Source organism: Macaca thibetana, chromosome 12 (assembly GCF_024542745.1).
Source record: "Macaca thibetana thibetana isolate TM-01 chromosome 12, ASM2454274v1, whole genome shotgun sequence".
Lineage (NCBI taxonomy): Eukaryota > Metazoa > Chordata > Mammalia > Primates > Cercopithecidae > Macaca > Macaca thibetana.
In genome coordinates, this window is record NC_065589.1 from 40,568,103 (window position 1) to 40,587,784 (window position 19,682).

General features: G+C 44.9%; 1 protein-coding gene and 1 long non-coding RNA gene across 3 annotated transcripts in view; one reads left to right on the plus strand and one right to left on the minus strand.

Annotated features, from left to right (window-relative positions):
- KIAA2012 (KIAA2012 ortholog) overlaps window positions 1–19,682 on the minus strand; it is a 139,823-nt gene that overhangs the window by 63,895 nt on the left and 56,246 nt on the right. For both annotated transcript variants that reach the window (XM_050750808.1, XM_050750807.1), the window contains exons 12-13: window positions 15,829–15,897; window positions 3,895–3,971 (exon numbers count right to left, since the gene is read on the minus strand). In XM_050750808.1, coding sequence (XP_050606765.1) covers window positions 3,895–3,971; window positions 15,829–15,897 — 146 coding nt within the window. The remainder of the gene's footprint in view (window positions 1–3,894; window positions 3,972–15,828; window positions 15,898–19,682) is intronic.
- The window catches only part of LOC126932213 (uncharacterized), a 54,172-nt gene continuing 47,915 nt past the window's right edge, over window positions 13,426–19,682 (plus strand). Inside the window, exon 1 of the long non-coding RNA XR_007718133.1 lies at window positions 13,426–13,886. This is a non-coding gene — a long non-coding RNA (uncharacterized LOC126932213). The remainder of the gene's footprint in view (window positions 13,887–19,682) is intronic.

Consider the following 19,682-nt stretch of genomic DNA (forward strand, 5'->3'; position numbering starts at 1 on the left):
AATCAAGATGAATGATTTTTTCATATTTATTTTCTGTTACTCCTTTTTGGATATGAATTGTTTCTGTCTTTTGCTTATTTTTATCATGGTTCTCAATGATTTTCTTTTAAAATTGCAGGTAATCTTTACTGAGTATAGATGGTAAAGTTAATGAAATTATTTTACTTTTTTTTCTAGTTTTACTTTCTCCTACCACTGTCTAGCTATGTTAATATTTCCTCCCGAAATTTTCATTTGTAATTTTAATACTCTTTTTAGGTGCCGGTCACCTAACCCAACCTGCGGCCTCTACACAGAGAGGCCTTGGGGGATAGGAAAAGCTTCTCCAGCGATTGATGTCAGCGGCCCACCGAGGTAAGAGCAATACTCTGTCTCTGAAAGTATCCCAGGAACTAATTTCCCTTAATCAAATGAAGGGCCTTAGGAGGAGCCACGAGGCAGAAATGGAAATAAATCTGAAGGAGAATACCAAATTCTGTGAGGAGTTTGAAAGACCTGCATTAAAAAAGGGCACCGTACCTTTAGGACTGCAGCTCTGGCGATGCTCCATATGCAGCTATTAATATGCAAAAAATGCCTTCATAAATACTTGATTCTGTTCACAGTGGGGAAGCAGTTCATTTGAAAGAGGAAATGGGAGCTTGGAGTTGAAACATGTCTGCTTGTCTCCTTTTTCTTTTTTCATTGCTCTCTTTTCATCTCCACATTTCCCCTTGTAGTTTTCTTACCCCCGCCCCCACCACCTCACCCCCTCTTCTAACTCCTAGGAACTTGCTGGTATCAGTTGCTACTCTCGTTTCTTTTGATGGATTCGCTGCCGAGGCCCCGCTCCTCAGGTCAGGTGTGGAAGAGGTGCCTTGGAGCCATTCCCACCATTTGCCATCCTCATCGTGTGTTGGAGGAAGGAGCCTAACCCTTTCTGCTCCCATTACAGTGCGGACAGCCTCCGAGGAGCCAAGGTGAAGGCTCTCGCATCGCAGCGGTAGGGCCTCTGCAGAAGCCTCCAGCCCAGGGAACGCTGTCACCCCAGCCTCTGCAGAGCACCCTGTGGCTTTCTCCCCAACCCACACGCCAGAGATTGTTTTCTAAATCTAGGCCTGCGACTTCTCATTAGAGGGTGGTAATACCAGAATATCCACCCTTGGCAAGTCTTCCCCTCTCTCAGCTAGCACTGTGATAAAAGTACAAGTCTTGGCCGGGCGCGGTGGCTCAAGCCTGTAATCCCAGCACTTTGGGAGGCCGAGACGGGCGGATCACGAGGTCAGGAGATCGAGACCATCCTGGCTAATATGGTGAAACCCCGTCTCTACTAAAAATACAAAAAACTAGCCGGGCGAGGTGGTGGGCGCCTGTAGTCCCAGCTACTCGGGAGGCTGAGGCAGGAGAATGGCGTAAACCCGGGAGGCGGAGCTTGCAGTGAGCTGAGATCCGGCCACTGCACTCCAGCCTGGGCGACAAAGCGAGACTCCGTCTCAAAAAAAAAGTACAAGTCTTTCATGTGACTGAACCCCTAATAGAGTCAGATCCCAAGGAAGGGAGGGAAGAGGGAGTCAGTGGGGGAACTGATGGAAAGGAACGGTGCTGCTACGATCAGTATTGTGATGTCCTCTGCTTCGGGGGGGAAAGGCCACAAGGGAAGGAATCCCCTGGATTGCCAGTGGCCCATCAATGTAGGGAACTGAAATCAGCTGGACAGAAATTTGTCCTAAATGTGTTCCAGATGCTTTATAATAAACATGAAATTAGTCATTGCCATGGAGTAGGCTGAGGAAGTAGTTAAAACTAAAGTCAGTGATTAATCTAATAAGAGGCCATTAGCCTTGAGAAGTAAGCGGGGGTGCAGGAGGCCAGGAAGACACCCCTACCTCCCTCCCACCCTGTTTTCTCTGTGTTTGGGGCTGGTGGGGCTCCCTAGACTTCTCCTCAGATGCCCTTTCTTTCCAGGGCTGCTTCTAAAGGAACTGGGACTACTGCAACTTGGACAAGTCGCTCCTGGTGGGAGCCACCCCGCTGTTTCACAAAGGAGGCAGGCGCGTGGGCTTCTCAGTGAGCTAACTTTCCACAGCCTCACAGGGGAAACTGGGATGAAAGTTTAAGACCCCTCGCTCTGGTATTCCTTCTTCTGACTGCAAAGTTAATAATTCAGCCTAGGATTTAATTAGACATGGTTGAGCCCCTCTTTCTTTTTTTTTTTTTTTGAGACGGAGTCTTGCCCTGTCGCCTAGGCTGGAGTGCAATGGTGTGATCTCGGCTCACTGCAACCTCCGTCTCCTGCGTTCAAGTGATTCTCCTGCCTCAGCCTCCCAAGTAGCTGGGATTACAGAGGTGTGCCACCATACCCAGCTAATTTTTGTATTTTTAGTAGAAACTGGGTTTCACCATGTTGGCCAGGCTGGTCTTGAACTCCTGACCTTGTGATCCGTCCACCTTGGCCTCCCAAAGTGCTGGGATTACAGGCGTGAACCTCCACGCCCGCCCGAGCCTCTCTTTCATTGCAGGTGATAGTAGATCTTTTGGAACAGAACCGTGGGGCTGTGTGAATTTGGGGTGTGTTTAGGGTATGTGAGGCCTTTGCATGGCCTTTGGGTTGCAGAATTATCAAAATACACCATATTATGTTTTCCTTAGTCACATACTCTTTCAAAAACTCTGTCTCTAGTTCCCTTAAATGGGATGTCTGCAAAGTGGGCATTTAAAAAATGCAAATGTTGGTTCAGCAGCTCCTTGGCAGCAGGAGGAGTTGCTCAGTTGCGTTTCACCTCAGTGGAGACCTGACCCAGGCCTAGGGTTGTCACAGAGAGTTCATCAGAGCCCAGCTCGGGCACACAGATGAAAGCAATCCCATTTCTATTATCATTATGCATAATGAGTGCTGGGGAAGAATAGAAAGCCAGGCTGTGGCAGGAAGGAAGGTGGACAGAATGGAGAAATCAAGATCATGGCCTAGAGGTGTCACACAGCAGGGTGAGACCTGCGAGTCCCCTGCAGCTGCGTGTGCTGCCTCTGCCTCAGGTTCTCCAAGGCCCTGGATTCAGTTCTAGGAATTTCCTTGAGTTGTCTCTCTAGAGATAATTTGAAGACAGTTCCAGCTTCAAAGCTTCCAAGGAAGGAACAAACTTATAAATATTTGTGAACATATGTCCTTGAACCACTAACAGATACTCTTTTTTTTTTTTTTCTGAGACAGGGTCTCGCTCTCTCACTCTGGATTCTGGCTGCAGCATGATCTCAGCTTGCTGCAACCTCCACCTCCTAGGTTCAAGCGATTTTCCTGTCTCAGCCTCCCAAGTAACTGGGACCACAGGTGCATGCCACCACACGGCTAATTTTTGTATTTTTAGTAGAGACAGGGTTTCACCACATTGGCCAGGCCAGTCTCGAACTCCTGACCTCAGGTGATCTGCCCGCCTCCGCCTCGCAAAGTGCTAGGATTACAGGCACGAGCCCACTGTGACCAGTCCACTAATAGAAATTCTTAATATATCTAGATGAACCACCATCCTCCTTTCTTCACGATTACCTTTGCACTTTTTTTTTCTTAATTGCCAATATTTATCTCTATTACGAATGAAAATTAGTGCCTACTGCCTCATTGGATGTCACCTTTCTGTGTTCCCTTATTCTCTTTCTGACTTCGCAGAAGTCAGGGAAAGGCCTATTCAGCTTATTTACACACGTAAAGAGCCAAACAATACAGTCCAAGTTGAGTTAAGATATTCCAAGTCTAAGAGTAAAGGAACCTCTGTGATTTCATAGTCTACTTGTCTCATTTTACTGATTAGGCAAATGAGGCCCAGAGAGGTAAAGTGTCTCACCTAGGGCCACACAGCAAGCTGAGACAAGAACCCGAGTTGTGACTCCCAGTGTCATCCTCATTCAGAGTCAATACTGTACCTGCTTCTCTGTTGTTTGGGTCAATGGTGAGGTTTCATAAAGATTCATGTGAAGGTTGGCTCTAGGTTCAGTGTTTGCTATAGTGAAAATCAAAGAGGAAAAAATATCAAGGTGGTCAGATCTGGATTTCATGACTTTTTATATATACCATACACACACACACACACACACACACCTAGTTCATATGTATGTAAGATTATAAGCACATATACACCCATGGCATTCACAATTTACTCACCAAATAACACCTGTAACCTCTATAGGCATAGTCTAAACACCATGTTAAACATAGTGTTAAGACTTTATATTCAAATACATATTATTCTTGTTTTGGTTGCTCTTTAAAAGAACAAAAGTAAATTCTTTATGCTATTAAAATTCAGATAAAGCTGAAATTAAAAAGGAAATATTGATGGAAAAAAATCTGCTGATGCTGTTGAGTATAAATTTTGTATGACTGCACTTCACTGAAGTAGGAAAAGGCTTCTGCAAACTTCCAAATAGAGAGATCAGAGGCTTCCTTTTTTCCTTATAATGTGGAGGGGCAAGAGGAAAGGTGGAAACATGAATCAAACAAAGGCAAACGCCAAAGCGGGGCTGGAGGGAGGGGACTAACGGAAACCACAGAAACCGTGGAGCCAGCTGGGAAGCAGGCACCACCTGGACACCAGCAGGGGCTGTCGTGTGATGCCCATGACTCCCCTCCATGCTGTTGTTATCAATGTTCTCTATAGGTGTGGCAGTGGAGGTGCAAAAAGTATAGTAACCCACTCAAAGTTGTACCACTAGTGAGGTTTTGAGTAAGGATTTCCCTCCAAGACTGCCCGACCCCAAAACTCCATGGTGCAAAAGGATAGGTTTTATTTTGCTTCTTTTTTTCCCCTAAGAAAGTAAATTTGGTTGGGTGCAGTGGCTCATGCTCGTAATCCCAGCACTTTGGGAGGCCAAGGTGGGTGGATTGCTTGAGGCCAGGAGTTTGAGACCAGCCTGGCCAACAAGGCGAAACCCCATCTCTACTAAAAATACAAAAATTAGCTGGGCGTGGTGGTGGGCGCCTGTAGTTGCAGCTACTCCAGAGGCTGAGACAGGAGGATCGCTTGAACCTGAGAGGCAGAGGTTACAGTGAGCCAAGGTCACGCAACTGCACCCCAGCCTGGGTGACAGAGCGAGACTCCGTCTGAAAAAAAAAAGTAATTTTAATATTCTAAAGGAATGTTTATTTGAGGAACAGATTTAGCTAAGCAATGGCTCTACTGACATAGGTTTTAGTCTCTTCTGTGGGACCAATGTCCAACAAAAAGTTCTTTCCATACTTGGTACTCATAAGTAGCTCTTTTAGGAGCCAATGGCCATATGTCACTCTGTATCTTTGTCTTTTTGACCTTAAGCCTCTACTCATTCTTTGTGGGCTGACCTTCCCTTTTCTGTTGTTTCTCAGCTAGCTGCTTCTGTTTTTGAAAATGACTTTTGCACAGATTTAAAACATTTCTTAGCAGGGTGTGGTGATGCATGCCTGTAATCCCAGCTACTCAGGAGGCTGAGATACAAGAATCACTTGAACTTGGGAGGTGGAGGTTGCAGTGAGCCGAGATTTACCACTGCACTCCAGCCTAGGTGACAGAGTGAGACTCTGTCTCAAAAAAAATTTTTTTTTAAAAATTTAAATCAGCCTGGGGGAAACTGAGGCCCTGAAAGCATTTTCATTCAGTTGGCTCAAGGGCACACCTTGAAATAACACAAGACCAGAACCCGGAACCCAAATGTCCTGACCTAGCTTCTTGCACTTTCCCCTCCACATCACACTGCCTCCCGTTAGCCTCAACACGCTTGCCACATCACAGCTGCTTGGCCATGATCCACCCTCGGGACAAATCCAGCCCAGCAGAATTGTGTTGTGATGAGGTTCACTACACTGTGGCTTGGAAGGATTCATGGGCCTCTTAGAAATGAAACTTATAAATTCTAATGCATAAGGAAAGTTCTTGCAACACCAGGAGAATGAATCAGTCAGCCAGAGTTCAAGAAATGTAAACACATTTTTAGATAGGAGACTGAAAAATCACTTAGGACTTCTCCATCTTTTGGGTCAAGACCTTGGTAATTTACTGAGGTCCAAGCTGTCAAGGAGGAGACACAACTCAAACTGCATTCCTGGGAGATAGAACAGCGGGGGTGGTAAAACCTCCTTTCAGAACAATGTGACAAGATCTACCCCTGTTATCAAGTCAAAGAAACTGATTAACCCATCGACCAACCCAGGTAATTGGCTGCAAACGAAGGCCTGGTTCTTTTTTGTCGTTCAAAAACTGGTGTGCACATTCCAGTTTTTACAGTCTATACAGGCTATACAGACTATAGGCTGCACAACTTCCAGGCACGCCTGAAACTGGGAGTTCACAGTCTTTCTGTGATGAACATTTCTGCCACTAAAGAGATAAACAGAAAACACATTCCTTCCTTGGCTGCCCACCATCAGGCCTTAGCAGATTTTCAAATGCTAGCATTAATCTAACCACAGGCTTTTAGTGAGGAGATAGCATTCTCACCAGATAATCAGGCAGTTTTAGAGATGACCCTTATTAGATGGGGATCTCATCCCAAGCCTGTTCTGCCTTCTTCAAATCATGGAATCCTTCACCAAACACTCAAAACTTGAAAAGCAGGAAAGGGCATCTGATTCTAGCATGGCATATGGCTCCTTAACATTTCCTTCTATTTAAATCTGCATTGGCTATGTTTAATTCCCAAGTCATTGTTTGTTGTTTTCAATAAAAATGAAACATAGTTGGCTGGGCATGGTGGCTCACGCCTGTAATCCCAGCACTTTGGGAGGCCAAGGCGGGCAGATCACTTGATGTCAGGAGTTTGAGACTAGCCTGGCCAACATGGTGAAACCCTGTCTCTACTAAAAATACAAACATTAGCCAGGTGTGGTGGCGGGCGCCTGTAATCCCAGCTACCTGGGAGGCTGAGGCAGGAGAATCACTTGAACCCAGGAGGCGGAGGTTGCAGTGAGCTAAGATCGCGCCATTGCACTCCAGCCTGGGCAACAAGAGTGAAACTGTCTCAAAAAAAAAAAAAAAAAAAGAAAGAAATATAGTCATATTTATTCCCATTGTTTCAGGATGCATATTTGCCTTGGTATGGGACCCTCTTGTGGGCCCCATCTGGTGTCAAAATAGAGATCGACTCCAGAGAGTCACCTTATTAGGCCAGGTGGGCCACCTGGCTCCTTCCTAGATATATGTCAGGGTTTGGGAAAGAATATCACACCCGTAGGGTCCAAACTTTCCAAATATGCAGTGGTTACAAGGGCAGTAGCTGTTGGAGGTGCTGGCAGGAGCTTCTTTAAATCTGTTTAAGGCGTTTGTCTATGTATATCATTTCTGAGGCAAGAGCACCCTTTGATGGCTAACATGCTGTCATGGAACATACCCCATAACTTGCAATGTTTCATTACCATGGAAGGGATATATCCATTGCCAAACAGGTCTCAGAAAGCACCTTTGCCTTCTCATAGCTTTGCACAGGGACTTGCTGGCCCCAGCAGGAATCAATGGGAGAAGGCCTGAAAGTCAGCCTCAGTCCCTTCATGGGGACTATGTTTTTTTGATCATAAATGGAAAATGCAAACACAAATTCCAGATTATTAAAAAAAATTCTCCCTAGTATAAACTTAACCATAAAAGGAAGGATAATTTTGGTCCTGCTGACCTTTCCTTAAGAATATCTAAAAATACTTTATTTTATATGATGTGACTCAAGACACCTATGACCTATAGAGTGTTTGTAGTGTTATAATAAATTTTGAGTCTGCTTGTTTAATGCAGGGGACCAAGACCCAAGATGGCCTTTTGGTATTGTCATTATCAAATTCTTGGGACGAGATTTAAGACCTTGTTTATGCTACACATTTTCACTTTAAATCTTCCTGAATGAGGAGGAGGGTGAGATGGGTGTAGGGAATAGTTGCTGGAAGCCTGAATAAGTCTCCAGGCGAAAGACATCCCCCTGGGAGCTCTAACTAGGGAGTCAAGTAGACAGAGCTAGAAAATATGAGTCAGTCTGAATTTAAATACGGAAGTACCCAGTAAATGCAAGGGCAATATTTTTCTTCCAATTTGGGATAACAGTCCTTTTACTTATATCTTTTTAGATTAAGGCTAGATAAGTCTCAAGGGTCTGGCTTTAGCTTTGGGAACACCAATCTCTCTCAAAAATTCATAAATTATTTTTTATGGAAAGGTCTAAAGGCACATGGCAGTTTACCAAGCCCAGAATGAAAGCCTAGCTAGAGGACTGAATTTAGATTCGAGATGCATAACAACAAAATGTCAACCACATGAGAAACCCTCCAATCAAGAGACATCACAGGATTCGTAAGGATATCTGTGGTGGAAGACTGTGTGGAGGAAAGGAATTCAAAAAAAAGGCTGAAGGTGGAATTGCATACAAAACAACCAGCAAATGTCATTCATGTGGTGGTCTCTGTTCTCCAGAAAATATACACACACACACACACACACACGCACACACACACACACACACACACACATATATATATATATATATATATTTGTTTTTTTTTTTTTTAGAGAAGTCTCGCTCTGTTACCCAGGCTGGAGTGCAGTGGCACAACCTTGGCTCACTGCAACCTCAGGTTCAAGCAATTCTCCCTGCTTCAGCCTCCTGAGTAGCTGGGATTATAGGCATGCGCCACCACGCCTGGTTAATTTTTGTATTTTCAGTAGAGATGGGGTTTTGCCATGTTGGCCAGGCTGGTCTTAAATTCCTGACCTCAGGTGATCTGCCCGCCTTGGTCTCCCAAAGTGCTGGGATTATAGGTGTGAGCCACTGCACCTGGCCAGAAAATATTATTTGTGGTCACTTGCTCTCAAACAAATAAAGATATCTGGGGTCCCAGTCTCTAGTCTTATCTCCTCCAATCCATTCTCTACATAGCTGGGAGTCATTTCTATAAAATAAAAATCTGGTGATGCCAATTCCCATGTAAGCAGAGTCCCACCGCCATTGGCGTGAATTCCTCAGCTGCTTTCAATTAAAAAAAATTTTTGAGATGGAGTCTCGCTCTTGTTGCCCAGGCTGGAGTGCAATGGCATGATCTCAGCTCACTGCAAGCTCCGCCTCCCGGGTTCAAGCGACTCTCCTGCCTCAGCCTCCCAAGTAGCTGAGATTACAGGCATGCACCACCATGCCTGGCTAATTCTGTATTTTTAGTAGAGATGGGGTTTCTCCATGTTGGTCAGGCTGGTCTCAAACTCTTGACCTCAGGTGATCTGCCCGCCTCGGCCTCCCAAAGTGCCGGGATTACAGGTATGAGCCACCACGCCCGGCCTCTTAGCTGCTTTCTATGGCCCTTCATGATCTGGCTTCTGCCTCCTTCTCAAGGTGTATTTTTCATCACTCCTTCCCCTGCGTGTACCCTGGGGTACAGTCATTACAAGTTGCCTCAGTTTCTCCATGCTGCCATGCTCTCTCACATTTATATTGTCCTTTTTCCTACAGCATCCTTTCTTTACCACTCGGCTAGTTCCCACATACATCCTTAGAAACTCTGCTTAAGTGTCCTCTCCTTCCAAAAGCCTTTTCAACCTCCAGGCTGAGTCAGTCTGAACTAATTCATAGCTCTCAACACATTCCACTGCTGTGGACTACTTTAAGGCATGGATATGGTCTCTCAACTGTATTTTTGTGCCTACCATAGTATTTGTCACTAGTAGATGGACAATTAGTGTTTGTTGAATGAATGAATGAGCAATATCTTTCTGCTTTGTAAAACATACAGACTGGGCTCAGTGGCTCACGCCTGTAATACCAGCACTTTGGAAGGCCAAGGCAGGAACATCACTTGGGCTCAGGAGTTTGAGACCAGCCTGGCCAACATGGTGAAACCCCATCTCTATTAAAAATACAAAAAATTAGCCAGGTGTGGTGGTATGCGCCTGTAATCCCAACTACTTGGGAGGTTGAGGCAGGAGAATGGCTTGAACCCGGGAGATAGAGATTGCAGTGAGCCGAGATTGTGCCATTGCACTTCAGCCTGGACAACGAGAGCCAGACTCCGTCTCAAAATAAACAAACAAAAAAACATACTCACAGATTCTTTCTGTTGAACACAGTCTGATTCTGGTGTTTACATTAACTTTCAAAGGAGGGATTATGGGGAAACCAAGACAGTAGCAAAATCCTTGGGCCACAGAGAGATGTATGAAAGGAGCAAGAGAGAAACTAGGTGGGAAACATCCTTAAGAAAAGCCACAAAAAAACTTCTTTCTTTGTTTTTTTATATTTTATTTTATTTTTTTGAGATGGAGTCTCACTCTGTTGCCCAGGCTGGAGTGCAGTGGTGTGATCTCGACTCACTGCAACCTCTGCCTCCTGGGTTCAAGTGATTCTCCTGCCTGAGCCCCCAGAGTAGCTGGGACTACAGGTGCCTGCCACCATGCCTGGCTAATTTTTGTATTTTTAGTAGAGACAGGGTTTCACCATGTTGGCCAACCTGGTCTCGAACTCCTGACCTCAAGTGATCCACTTGCCTCAGCCTCCCAAAGTGCTGGGATTACAGGTATGAGCCACCGCGACCGGCCTTATGCTTCTTTATAGTTGTGATGAGAAGACAACACAAATGTCTGAAGGGTGATTAAACAGAAAATACTATTTATGAATTACTAGTTAATGAAAGTTATTATTTTTTGATCTCTCTGACAGAAGAAAATTTAATCTTCTAAACTTTAATATAGGTTGAGAAATATAACTCACACACAAAATCCTAAGATCTATACCTGCTTTAAAATGCATTGTGCTAAGTATTACTTCACTACTTGGGCAAGGTCCTGATCCCTCGTGCATATCATGCATTAAGTGAACAGCAGATCCTGGCTACTTGGGAAGGACACATCCTGAGAATTTTAAGAATCCTTAGATTTGTGAATACCCCTAGTGTGTATCTATTGGTAATAAAACTAAAGAAGAAATGAAAAAAGAGAGAGAGTTCTTCAGACTCTGAATGAGACTATAAATAAAGGCTTAGTGTGATTTATTAAACTATTTTTTTGGCAGAGAACCATCACATTGTTAGACCATTTCACTTTCTTTTACTTCCATCACGAGTCCCAGCAGTCAGCTTTTTTTTAGGGCCATTAAAAATGCGTGTGTGTGTGTGTATATATGTATATATAAAGAAATCAATGTTCTTCTGTTGAAAAGTAACTGCACAAGAGCTATTGCAGATGTTATAATGAATTATAGACCACAATATAAGATGTGTGAGTGCTGCGAGGCTGGCTAGGCTCACTCACTAGCTTAGTAATAGTCTTCTGTCTCCCAGCCTTGCAATATCAATGATTTGACTCCATGCCTCTGTAAAATGACAAATTGTGTGTGTCCCTGATGTTTTATTTATTTTTAATTTTAATTTTTTTAGAGATAGGGTCTTGCTATGTTGGCCAGGGTGGTCTTGAATCCTAGCCTCAAGTAATCCTCCCACCTTGGCCTCCCAAAGTGTTGAGATTACAGTCATGAACCACCACACCATGCCAGTTCCCTGATATTTGAGGTCATTTCAAATAGCTGAAATCAACCTTCATGTCCACAAATACCCAAAGAAGTCTACCATCTACACAATCCTTTTAGAATCCTATCACTTTTACCTGAAAATATTAATTAAAACGAAATGATCACAAAGAAAACAAAAAATTGTGAAAACTCTAGGCTCATGCCTGTAATCCCAGCACTTTAGGAGGCTTAGGCAGGTGGATCACCTGAGGTCAGGAGTTCGAGACCAGCCTGGCCAACATGGTGAAACCCTATCTCTACTAAAATTACAAAAATTAGCTGGTTATGGTGGCATGCGCCTGTAATCCCACCTACTAGAGAGGCTGAGGCATGAGAATCACTTGAACCTGGTAGATGGAGGTTGCAGGGAGCCAAGATTGTGCCATGCACTCCAGCCTGGGCAATAGAGTGAGACTCTGTCTCAAAAAAAAAAAAAAAAAAAAACTTATGAAAGCTCTATAGGTGTTCCAATGAATAGATGTTTTAAATTGGTCTTTGAACTCAGTTCCAGGGGGATATCAGGTATTTTATTTATTTATTTATTTGTTTTTTGAGATGGAGTTTTGCTCTTGTTGCCCAGGCTGGAGTGCAATGGTGTGATCTCGGTTCACTGCAACCTCTGCCTCCACAACCCTGCCTCTGGCAGGAGAAGCAATTCTCCTGCCTCAGCCTCCTGAATAGCTGGGATTACAGACAGGTGTGAGCCACTGCGCCTGGCCCAGATATTTTCAAAGTAGTATTATATCTATTCCCTTAGCAACAAATGGGGAATATTAAGCACAAAGTGATGTAAAAATGTTTTTGTTAAGGTCAGTGGGCAAATCAAGGGAACAAATAAGGTTCTAAGTTGTGAAAGAGGCCCCCTATGCCTGTATGTGGAATGCATTTTCCTGCGGAGACTGTTTTGCATAGTGATTAAGTTTCCAAGTCAACCTGAAAAAAAAAAGGCTGTTTCACCCATATTGTAGCTAAACCTTTCAATCATTAAATGCTTATGCTGCACTGACAGTAGGTGTGTGTTAGCAGCATATTACCAGGTAATAGCGTTGCTGGTGGGCCCCTGCCCTTAAAAAGATTGCAGTCTAGTGACTGAGTGTGGTGCCTCATGCCTGTAATCCCAACACTTTGAGATGCCGAGGTGGGAAGATGGCTTGAGCCCAGAAGTTGGAGACCAGTCTGGGCAACATGGTGAGACCCCATCTCTACCAAACAAACAAACAAACAAAAAAGACAGGCATGATGGCAAGCACCTATAGTCCCAGCTACTCAGGAGGCTGAGATGGGAGGATCGCGTGAGTCCAGGAAGTCAAGGCTGCAGTGAGCTGAGATCCAGCCACTGCACTCCAGTCTGTGCAACAGAGGGAGACCCTGTCAAAAGAAGAGAAGAGAAGACAAGAGAAGAGAAGACAAGAGAAGAGCAGAGCAGAGAAGAGAAGAGAAGAGAGCTTGCAGTCTCAAGGAGAGAAAAGTCTAGTCAGTGGCCAATGCGGTGAGTGAGCAGCTGTGACTGTAACTGAGTAAGCATGGTTCATTGTGCACATGTGGAGGGTGGGTGTCACCCCATCGGCAGGGAGGGCAGGAGGGCGAGGGGAAAGCAGAAAACCCTTCATGGGGAGGTCAGTTTGATAATTAAATCGGGAAGTGAAGGATTAGCAGGAGTTAACTAGGACAAGGGGTAAAAGTCGGGGATAACAGAAAGTAGAATGGTGGTTGCCAGGGGCTAGGGGAGGGAGAAGGGGGAGTTGTTTAATGGGTATAAAGTTTCAGTTTTCAAGATGAAAAGAGTTCTGGAGACTGGTTGCACAATAATGTGAATGTACTTAACACCACTGGACTGTACAGTAAAAATGGTTCAGATGACAAATTTTAAGTTATGTGTATTTTTCCGCAATTAAAAAATGTTGGATAGGAGGAGATGAGGAACTGTGCTCCAGGCAGAGGGAACAGTAAGTTCTAAAGCTTGGAAACAGGAAGGAGATTTGCATTAGTCCAAGGTCTTTTAGTTACTAGGAATAGAGGCGAGAAGGATCAAAACATTCTCTCCTTTTCGTGGATCTAGAGCTTGCTGCGAGGCCCCCTGTAAAAGGCTAAGTTAGCCTTTGGTGTGCTGCCATGGCCCCTTCTGTACTTTTCTCCTTCTAGTGTCCCCTCCTCCATGCAGCCGATGTTCTGCTGTTCATCCGAGCCCCCTGGGGCACTCCATGGGCCAGGCATGTTTCAACCCTTAAAGCTCTATGTACTTCCAAATTACTCACCTTTGTTTCCACCCCATCAGAATTTTTAGTCCCTCAGAGCAGCTGTTCCTAGCTAGGCTGCAAGAGAGCAACTATCTGATTAAATATACTTTTACTAAAGTGTGACAGACTATTCACCTCTCTGAAGTTTCAGAATCTTAAGAGGATACTTCTTAAACCAAGGTAAGTCTTTTATCGGTGAGATTTTAATGGTAGAATGAAGGGAAATGGTAACATTTTAGGTGCTATTAGAAAGAATATTTTGGTTTGCAGAGCTAGCCTGTAATCAGGCTTATCTTGCTTGAAAATATGTTTCAGGACTTTGATTCTCCCAAACTGTTACTTTTTTTTTTTTTTCCAGCTTCTCCTCTTCTCCCTATGATATCTCTGAAAGTTGCAAATCCTTTTTAGTGTTACCCACAAAAGGGTGTCTGATGCTGAGTAGGGGGAATTGGAGGGGGAAATGGAGGTTGGACAGAAGCCATTTGTTTGCATGGGTCATTACTAAGTCAAGGACTTCCTAAACCCTCATATATTGTCGGATGGAATTGCCCCTCTTTAGACTGATGCCACTATGAACCATGCTTAGTCATAAATATACAGGTTCCTTGGTTTCAAATCCTAACTTCACTACTTTGTGTGACCTTGGGCAAATCACTTAACCTCTCTGAGCCACATTGTCCTAGATGAAAAATGAAGATAATAATAGGATTTATCTGCTATCATTGCTGTGGGAATGAAATGAAATAATGAATGCAAAGCACTCAGCATGATGTTTGGCGTATCAGGGATATATAACAACAGTAGCTGTCACCACCACCACCACCAACATCATCATCATTTTTACTGAGGGCTCCTATTTAAGAGCTGTTCTGGCCCAGTTCTAACCAATGCATGAGACTGAGCAAAAACGGCATGGAAACTCTTTCTACTTTCGTCAGGATGTCTGCCCAAGGAAGATGGCAGGGGGGAGTGCAGAGGGCCAGACTCCCAGGTATTTCTCTGTTTACAGATTTTGAGATTGGCAAGGATATGATTGTGCCTTTTCTCTTAGTTTTGCAATCTCTGGCACAAACAATCTTTCCATCCTGATTTGCCTACAGCCCTTGATCTGTGGCACTGCCTCCTGCCTGTTCCTTCAGCAGCTTCTTCATGCAGGATTCATTGCTGCTCAGCCCCAAAAGAAGCAGCCAGGAGGCTGGGAGTGGTGGCTCACGCCTGTAATCCCAGTACTTTGGGAGGCTGAGGCGGGCAGATCACAAGGTCAGGAGTTCGAGACCAGCCTGGCCAACATGGTTAAGCCCCGTCTCTACTAAAAATACAAAAATTGGGCAGGCGTGGTGGCAGGCGGCTGTAATCCCAGCTACTCGGGAGGCTGAGGCAGGAGAATTGCTTGAACCTGGGAGGCAGAGGTTGCAGTGAGCCAAGACTGACAAAAGCGAAACTGCATCTCGGAAAAAAAAAAAAAAAAGCAGCCAGGAAGACCACACACATTTCTCTGTTAATCAAAGACTATTTTTAGGAGAGAAAGTCTCCAGGTCATCATCCTTTCCTTGGTCTGAAGCAGCAGCAGCCATATCTGTGGGTGGAGGATGAGCTACAAAGTCAACCTATACTCCCAGTGTTTGCAGATCTCTCCATGGGGGAAATGAAATAGAAAAGGAATCTGAGGAGAGGCAGACCTGGCCTCAGTCATCTATTGAAAATACAAGCCTGAGTCTTTCCCAGATCGGCTCCTAGCTTGTGGTGTGTGCAGGGTGAGGGATGCACAACTCCAGGGGACAATGTCTACCTCATTATTTAGGGAACTGTGCAGTGGATTACCTTCAGGATCCACAGGACATCCCTGCAAATTATCCTTCCCCAGGCCAGCTAAGCATAAGCACTTGGTTCCATCCGATGTCTCTTCCTCACTAATATCTATACTGCGGACCACGGGGCTGCCCATGAGTAACTCATGAGAACAACACATTTCTCAGGCTTTCCAAGAAGTAAATCCTCTCTGCTACTTATTGGTGTATTTGGGGAGAAATTGTGGGTTTCTGGAGGTCTATATATGAAATAATATGATCATGAGTCAAATTACCTAGAGAAGTAGAGGTAACTTTTTAGGGGAAAAGCTTACCTTTTAGGAAATGCTGACTACTAGGCCCGTCCTCTTTATAGCTGATATTTGAATTGACAGATTCATAGGCTGAAAAACAATAAGATATTTTATCTGAGAGAGGGAAAAAGTCTTGTAAAAATTTATTCCCTTATCCGAAGACAGGGGAAAACATGAAGTGGTTGCCTCGATGTTTAAGCTTTGCAATGAATTGGATTTTTTGTTTTTGGTTTTTTTTTGTTTTTGTTTTTACTTTTTGAGATGGAGTGTCTTTCCGCTGCCCAGGCTGGAGTGCAGTGGCACGATCTGGGCTCACTGCAACCTCTGCCTACCGGGTTCAAGCAATTCTCCTGCCTCAGCCACCTGACTAGCTGGGATTACGGGCATGTGCCACCACGTCTGGCTAATTTTGTGGATTTTTAGTAGAGGTGGGGTTTCGTCATGTTGGCCAAGGTGGTCTCGACTGCTGACCTCAAGTGATCTGCCCACCTCAGCCTCCCAAAGTGCTGGGATTATAGGCGTGAGCCACCACACCGGCCTTGAATTGGATGTTTTTGAAAATCCACAGATGATATTCTGGAGAGAAGGTTGATCTAGGATTAAAAAAGCATTGAGGAAAATAAGGTTTTTATCCAAGATGTTTAAAGGTAAAATTCTGTAGGGTCCATGATGATAAAATTCTGTAAGGAGAACTTTTGACAAAACAAGATCATGAAACAGTTAACGTTTGGCACATGCTGCAAGATGCCCAGATTTGAACAGCAGCTGTGTCTCAGTGTGTGCAGCCATGGGGGATGACAGACAAGCACAAAAAGCCCCCCTCTCCGGTTGTAGCACAAACAGAGTGTTGGACCAGGGGAGCCAGGAGGGATTCTAGTCCGTCTGATTCTAGCCAAAAGACAGACAGGCTTTTTCACAGCCCCTGATGAATTTTTTTTTTTTTTTTTTTTTTTTTTTTTTGCGATCTGCTAGTCACCTGGGGTGAGAATTATTCTCTTAGCTGTCCTTGTCAGTCAAAATGAAAATTACTTAAAACAATGCTGTCTTAATGACTGATGAGAATTAGAATGACAGACTTGTGAAAGTTAAGGGAGAGGTAATAGCAAAGAGGTCAATTGAGTGGGTCCTATATGAAGGGGTTTTTTTTTTTTTGAGACGAAGTTTCGCTCTGTCAGCAGGCTGATGTCAATGGCACAATCTCGGCTGGCTGCAGCCTCCACCTCCCAGGTTCAAGCAATTCTCCTGCCTCAGCCTCCCAAGTAGCTGGGACTACAGGCGCCTGCCACCACACCCAGCTAATTGTTTTGTATTTTTAGTAGAAACAGGGTTTCACCATGTTGGCCAGGCTGGTCTCGAACTCCTGACCTCAGCTGATCCACCTGCTTCTGCCTCCCAAAGTTCTGGGATAACAGGCGTGAGTCACCGTGCCCAGCGGGAAGAAAGGTTTTTAAAGGGAAATTTGGTGTGTTTGTATGAGAGGGAGAGAGAAGCAGAGAGAGAGAGAAGGGAGAGGGAGATGTGAGATATGAGGGAGAGAGAAGCAGAGAGAGAGAGAAGGGAGAGGGAGATGTGAGATATTAGGGAGAGAGCAATAGAGAAGAAAAAAAGGAATCCTAGAAAATTCAAACAGAAAAGACTTAGAGATCTTTTAGTCTACCAAACTCATCTCCAAATAATTCTATTTATTTATTTTTTTGCTTCATTGTCTCATTACCGATAACAAATAGACTAGAGAGGATGCCAAGAAAGAATGTTTGGGTCTTATTGATTTGCTAAACTGCGGTGGGGCTTGGCAAAGCCTGCCTCTCGGTGCTCCTGCATCTCAGGGCACACACACCGTCACGTGCGCGTGGATGGCTGAGGCTGAGCAGGCGGCCTGGGATTCTGAGCACCAACACTGGAGAGAGGAAAAGCCGTAATTAGTGTTAATTGTTGACCCTACGGTTCAAGAATAGATGCTCTGGAGAATGGGAAATGAGAACAAACATTAATTATTGAGTAGGGACCTTGGAGACAGACACTCTGGATTAAAAGGAGAGAGATAAATTGCATAATGAATGTTAATTTTCCCTCAAAGAATTGAGTGGTCGGTGGTTGAAAGGGAAAAAGAGGCTAAAAAACAGTCATGAAAGAGAAAACTCTGTGCGTGTCAGGTGAGAGGGTGGAGGAGGGTTACACAAACACTGTCTGTCACCGCCACCGCCCTGCCCTTTGCCTCGTAGCTCCCAAGGAGTTTGGTATCAGGATTTTCCTTAGAACTCATTATTTACCACAGCTGCCTGCTAGGAAGCTCAACCATTTCCCCTACAGCCCAGGAGCCAGAAAACAGCCACACTGCATTGCTGACAAGCTGAGAGGCATACGGCATGGGGATCTATTTTTTTCTGTGTGCTGGTGGGACTTTGACTTGGCTTGAGGGAGGCTGCCAGAGCGGTGGCCCTGTGGGTGCTGCTGTGGGGCCAATGTGGGTTCCAGGCCTTAGTTGTTGTTTTAGCTTAATTATAATACAGGAGACACACATGTCTCCCTTTCCAAAATAACCTTCTTAACTGAAAGTAAAAACAGAATAAAGATAATTTAGGCTAGGCACGGTGGCTTACACCTGTAATCCCAGCACTTTGGGAGGCCGAGGCAGGTGGATCACTTGAGGTCAGGAGTTTGAGACCAGCCTGACCAACACAGTGAAACCCCATCTTTACTAAAAATACAACAAATTTAGCCGCGCGTGGTGGTATCCCAGCTACTTGGGAGGCTGAGGCAGGAGAATCGCTTGAACCCGGGAAGCAGAGGATGCAGTGAGCCGAGATCACACCACCGCACTCTAGCCTGGGCAACAAGAACGAAACTCAGTCTCAAAAAAAAAAAAAAAAAAAAAAAAAAAGCGAATTTGAGTAGAAGATTGGAGATGAGCCCTGTAGCCAATTTTATAAAGAGGATCTACAAACAGGCTTGTCATGGGTGGCCCAGATCTCAGAGTGCTGGTTGAGATGCTCTTGTGCAGTCAGCGGCCCCGGGGAGCATGCCTTTTAGGCATGGCTGCTCACTGCCTTCCACTCAGGCCCTCACCCAGTGCTGTCTGGCTGATTTTGCAGTAGCCTGAGCACTCTGCTTTTTCTCTTGTCTGTTCCTTCATGCTAGCTCATGCGTTGGGTTGCATGACATCCCTCCTCAAACATCTGATTCCTTGTTGACTAAACAGTAGCATTTCAGCTCTCTCCTGGCACACAAGGCTTTCCCTGGTCTGGCCCTGGTCTGCCTTCCAGGCCCAGCTTCTCCTCACCCCCGCATGAAACCCCCCCACAGTCCACTCACACCGTGCTGCTCCTCATTATCCACGTGTTCTCTATGTTCCTCTTTGTCCTTGTTCATGCTAATGTCTCGGCTGGCTGGCCCTCCCCTTCTCTGTCTATCTACTTCTCATTTCTCAAAGGTCAGTGCAAATGGAGCTTCCTCTGTAAAAAGTCCTTCCCACCTTCCTAGGCTGCAATTAATGGGCCCTTCCTGGAATACCCCTGGATTGTGCTCTTAGGCCTCTGTGATGGCACTCATTTCATTCTGCCTTATGGTACAGTTATTGGCTTGTGAATCTGTTCTCCATGTGGACTGTGAGGTCCTTGAGGGCAGTGACTGCAGTGCCTGGGGTGTAGCCTTGGTGTGTGGAGGACAGACAGGCCTGGGAATGAAGCCCAGCTCTGCCCTTAACCAGGTAAGTGAGCTCCCTGTGTTTCAATCTCTTTACCTATGATATGTGAATGAAAATACTCACTTCTTAGGATCACTGGGATATGGGAACAAGATGACATGCACAGCAAGGTGCCTGAGGGTGTTTGCTCTCAATATTAACATCCTTCCATGTCCCTTGCATATGGGAGGCG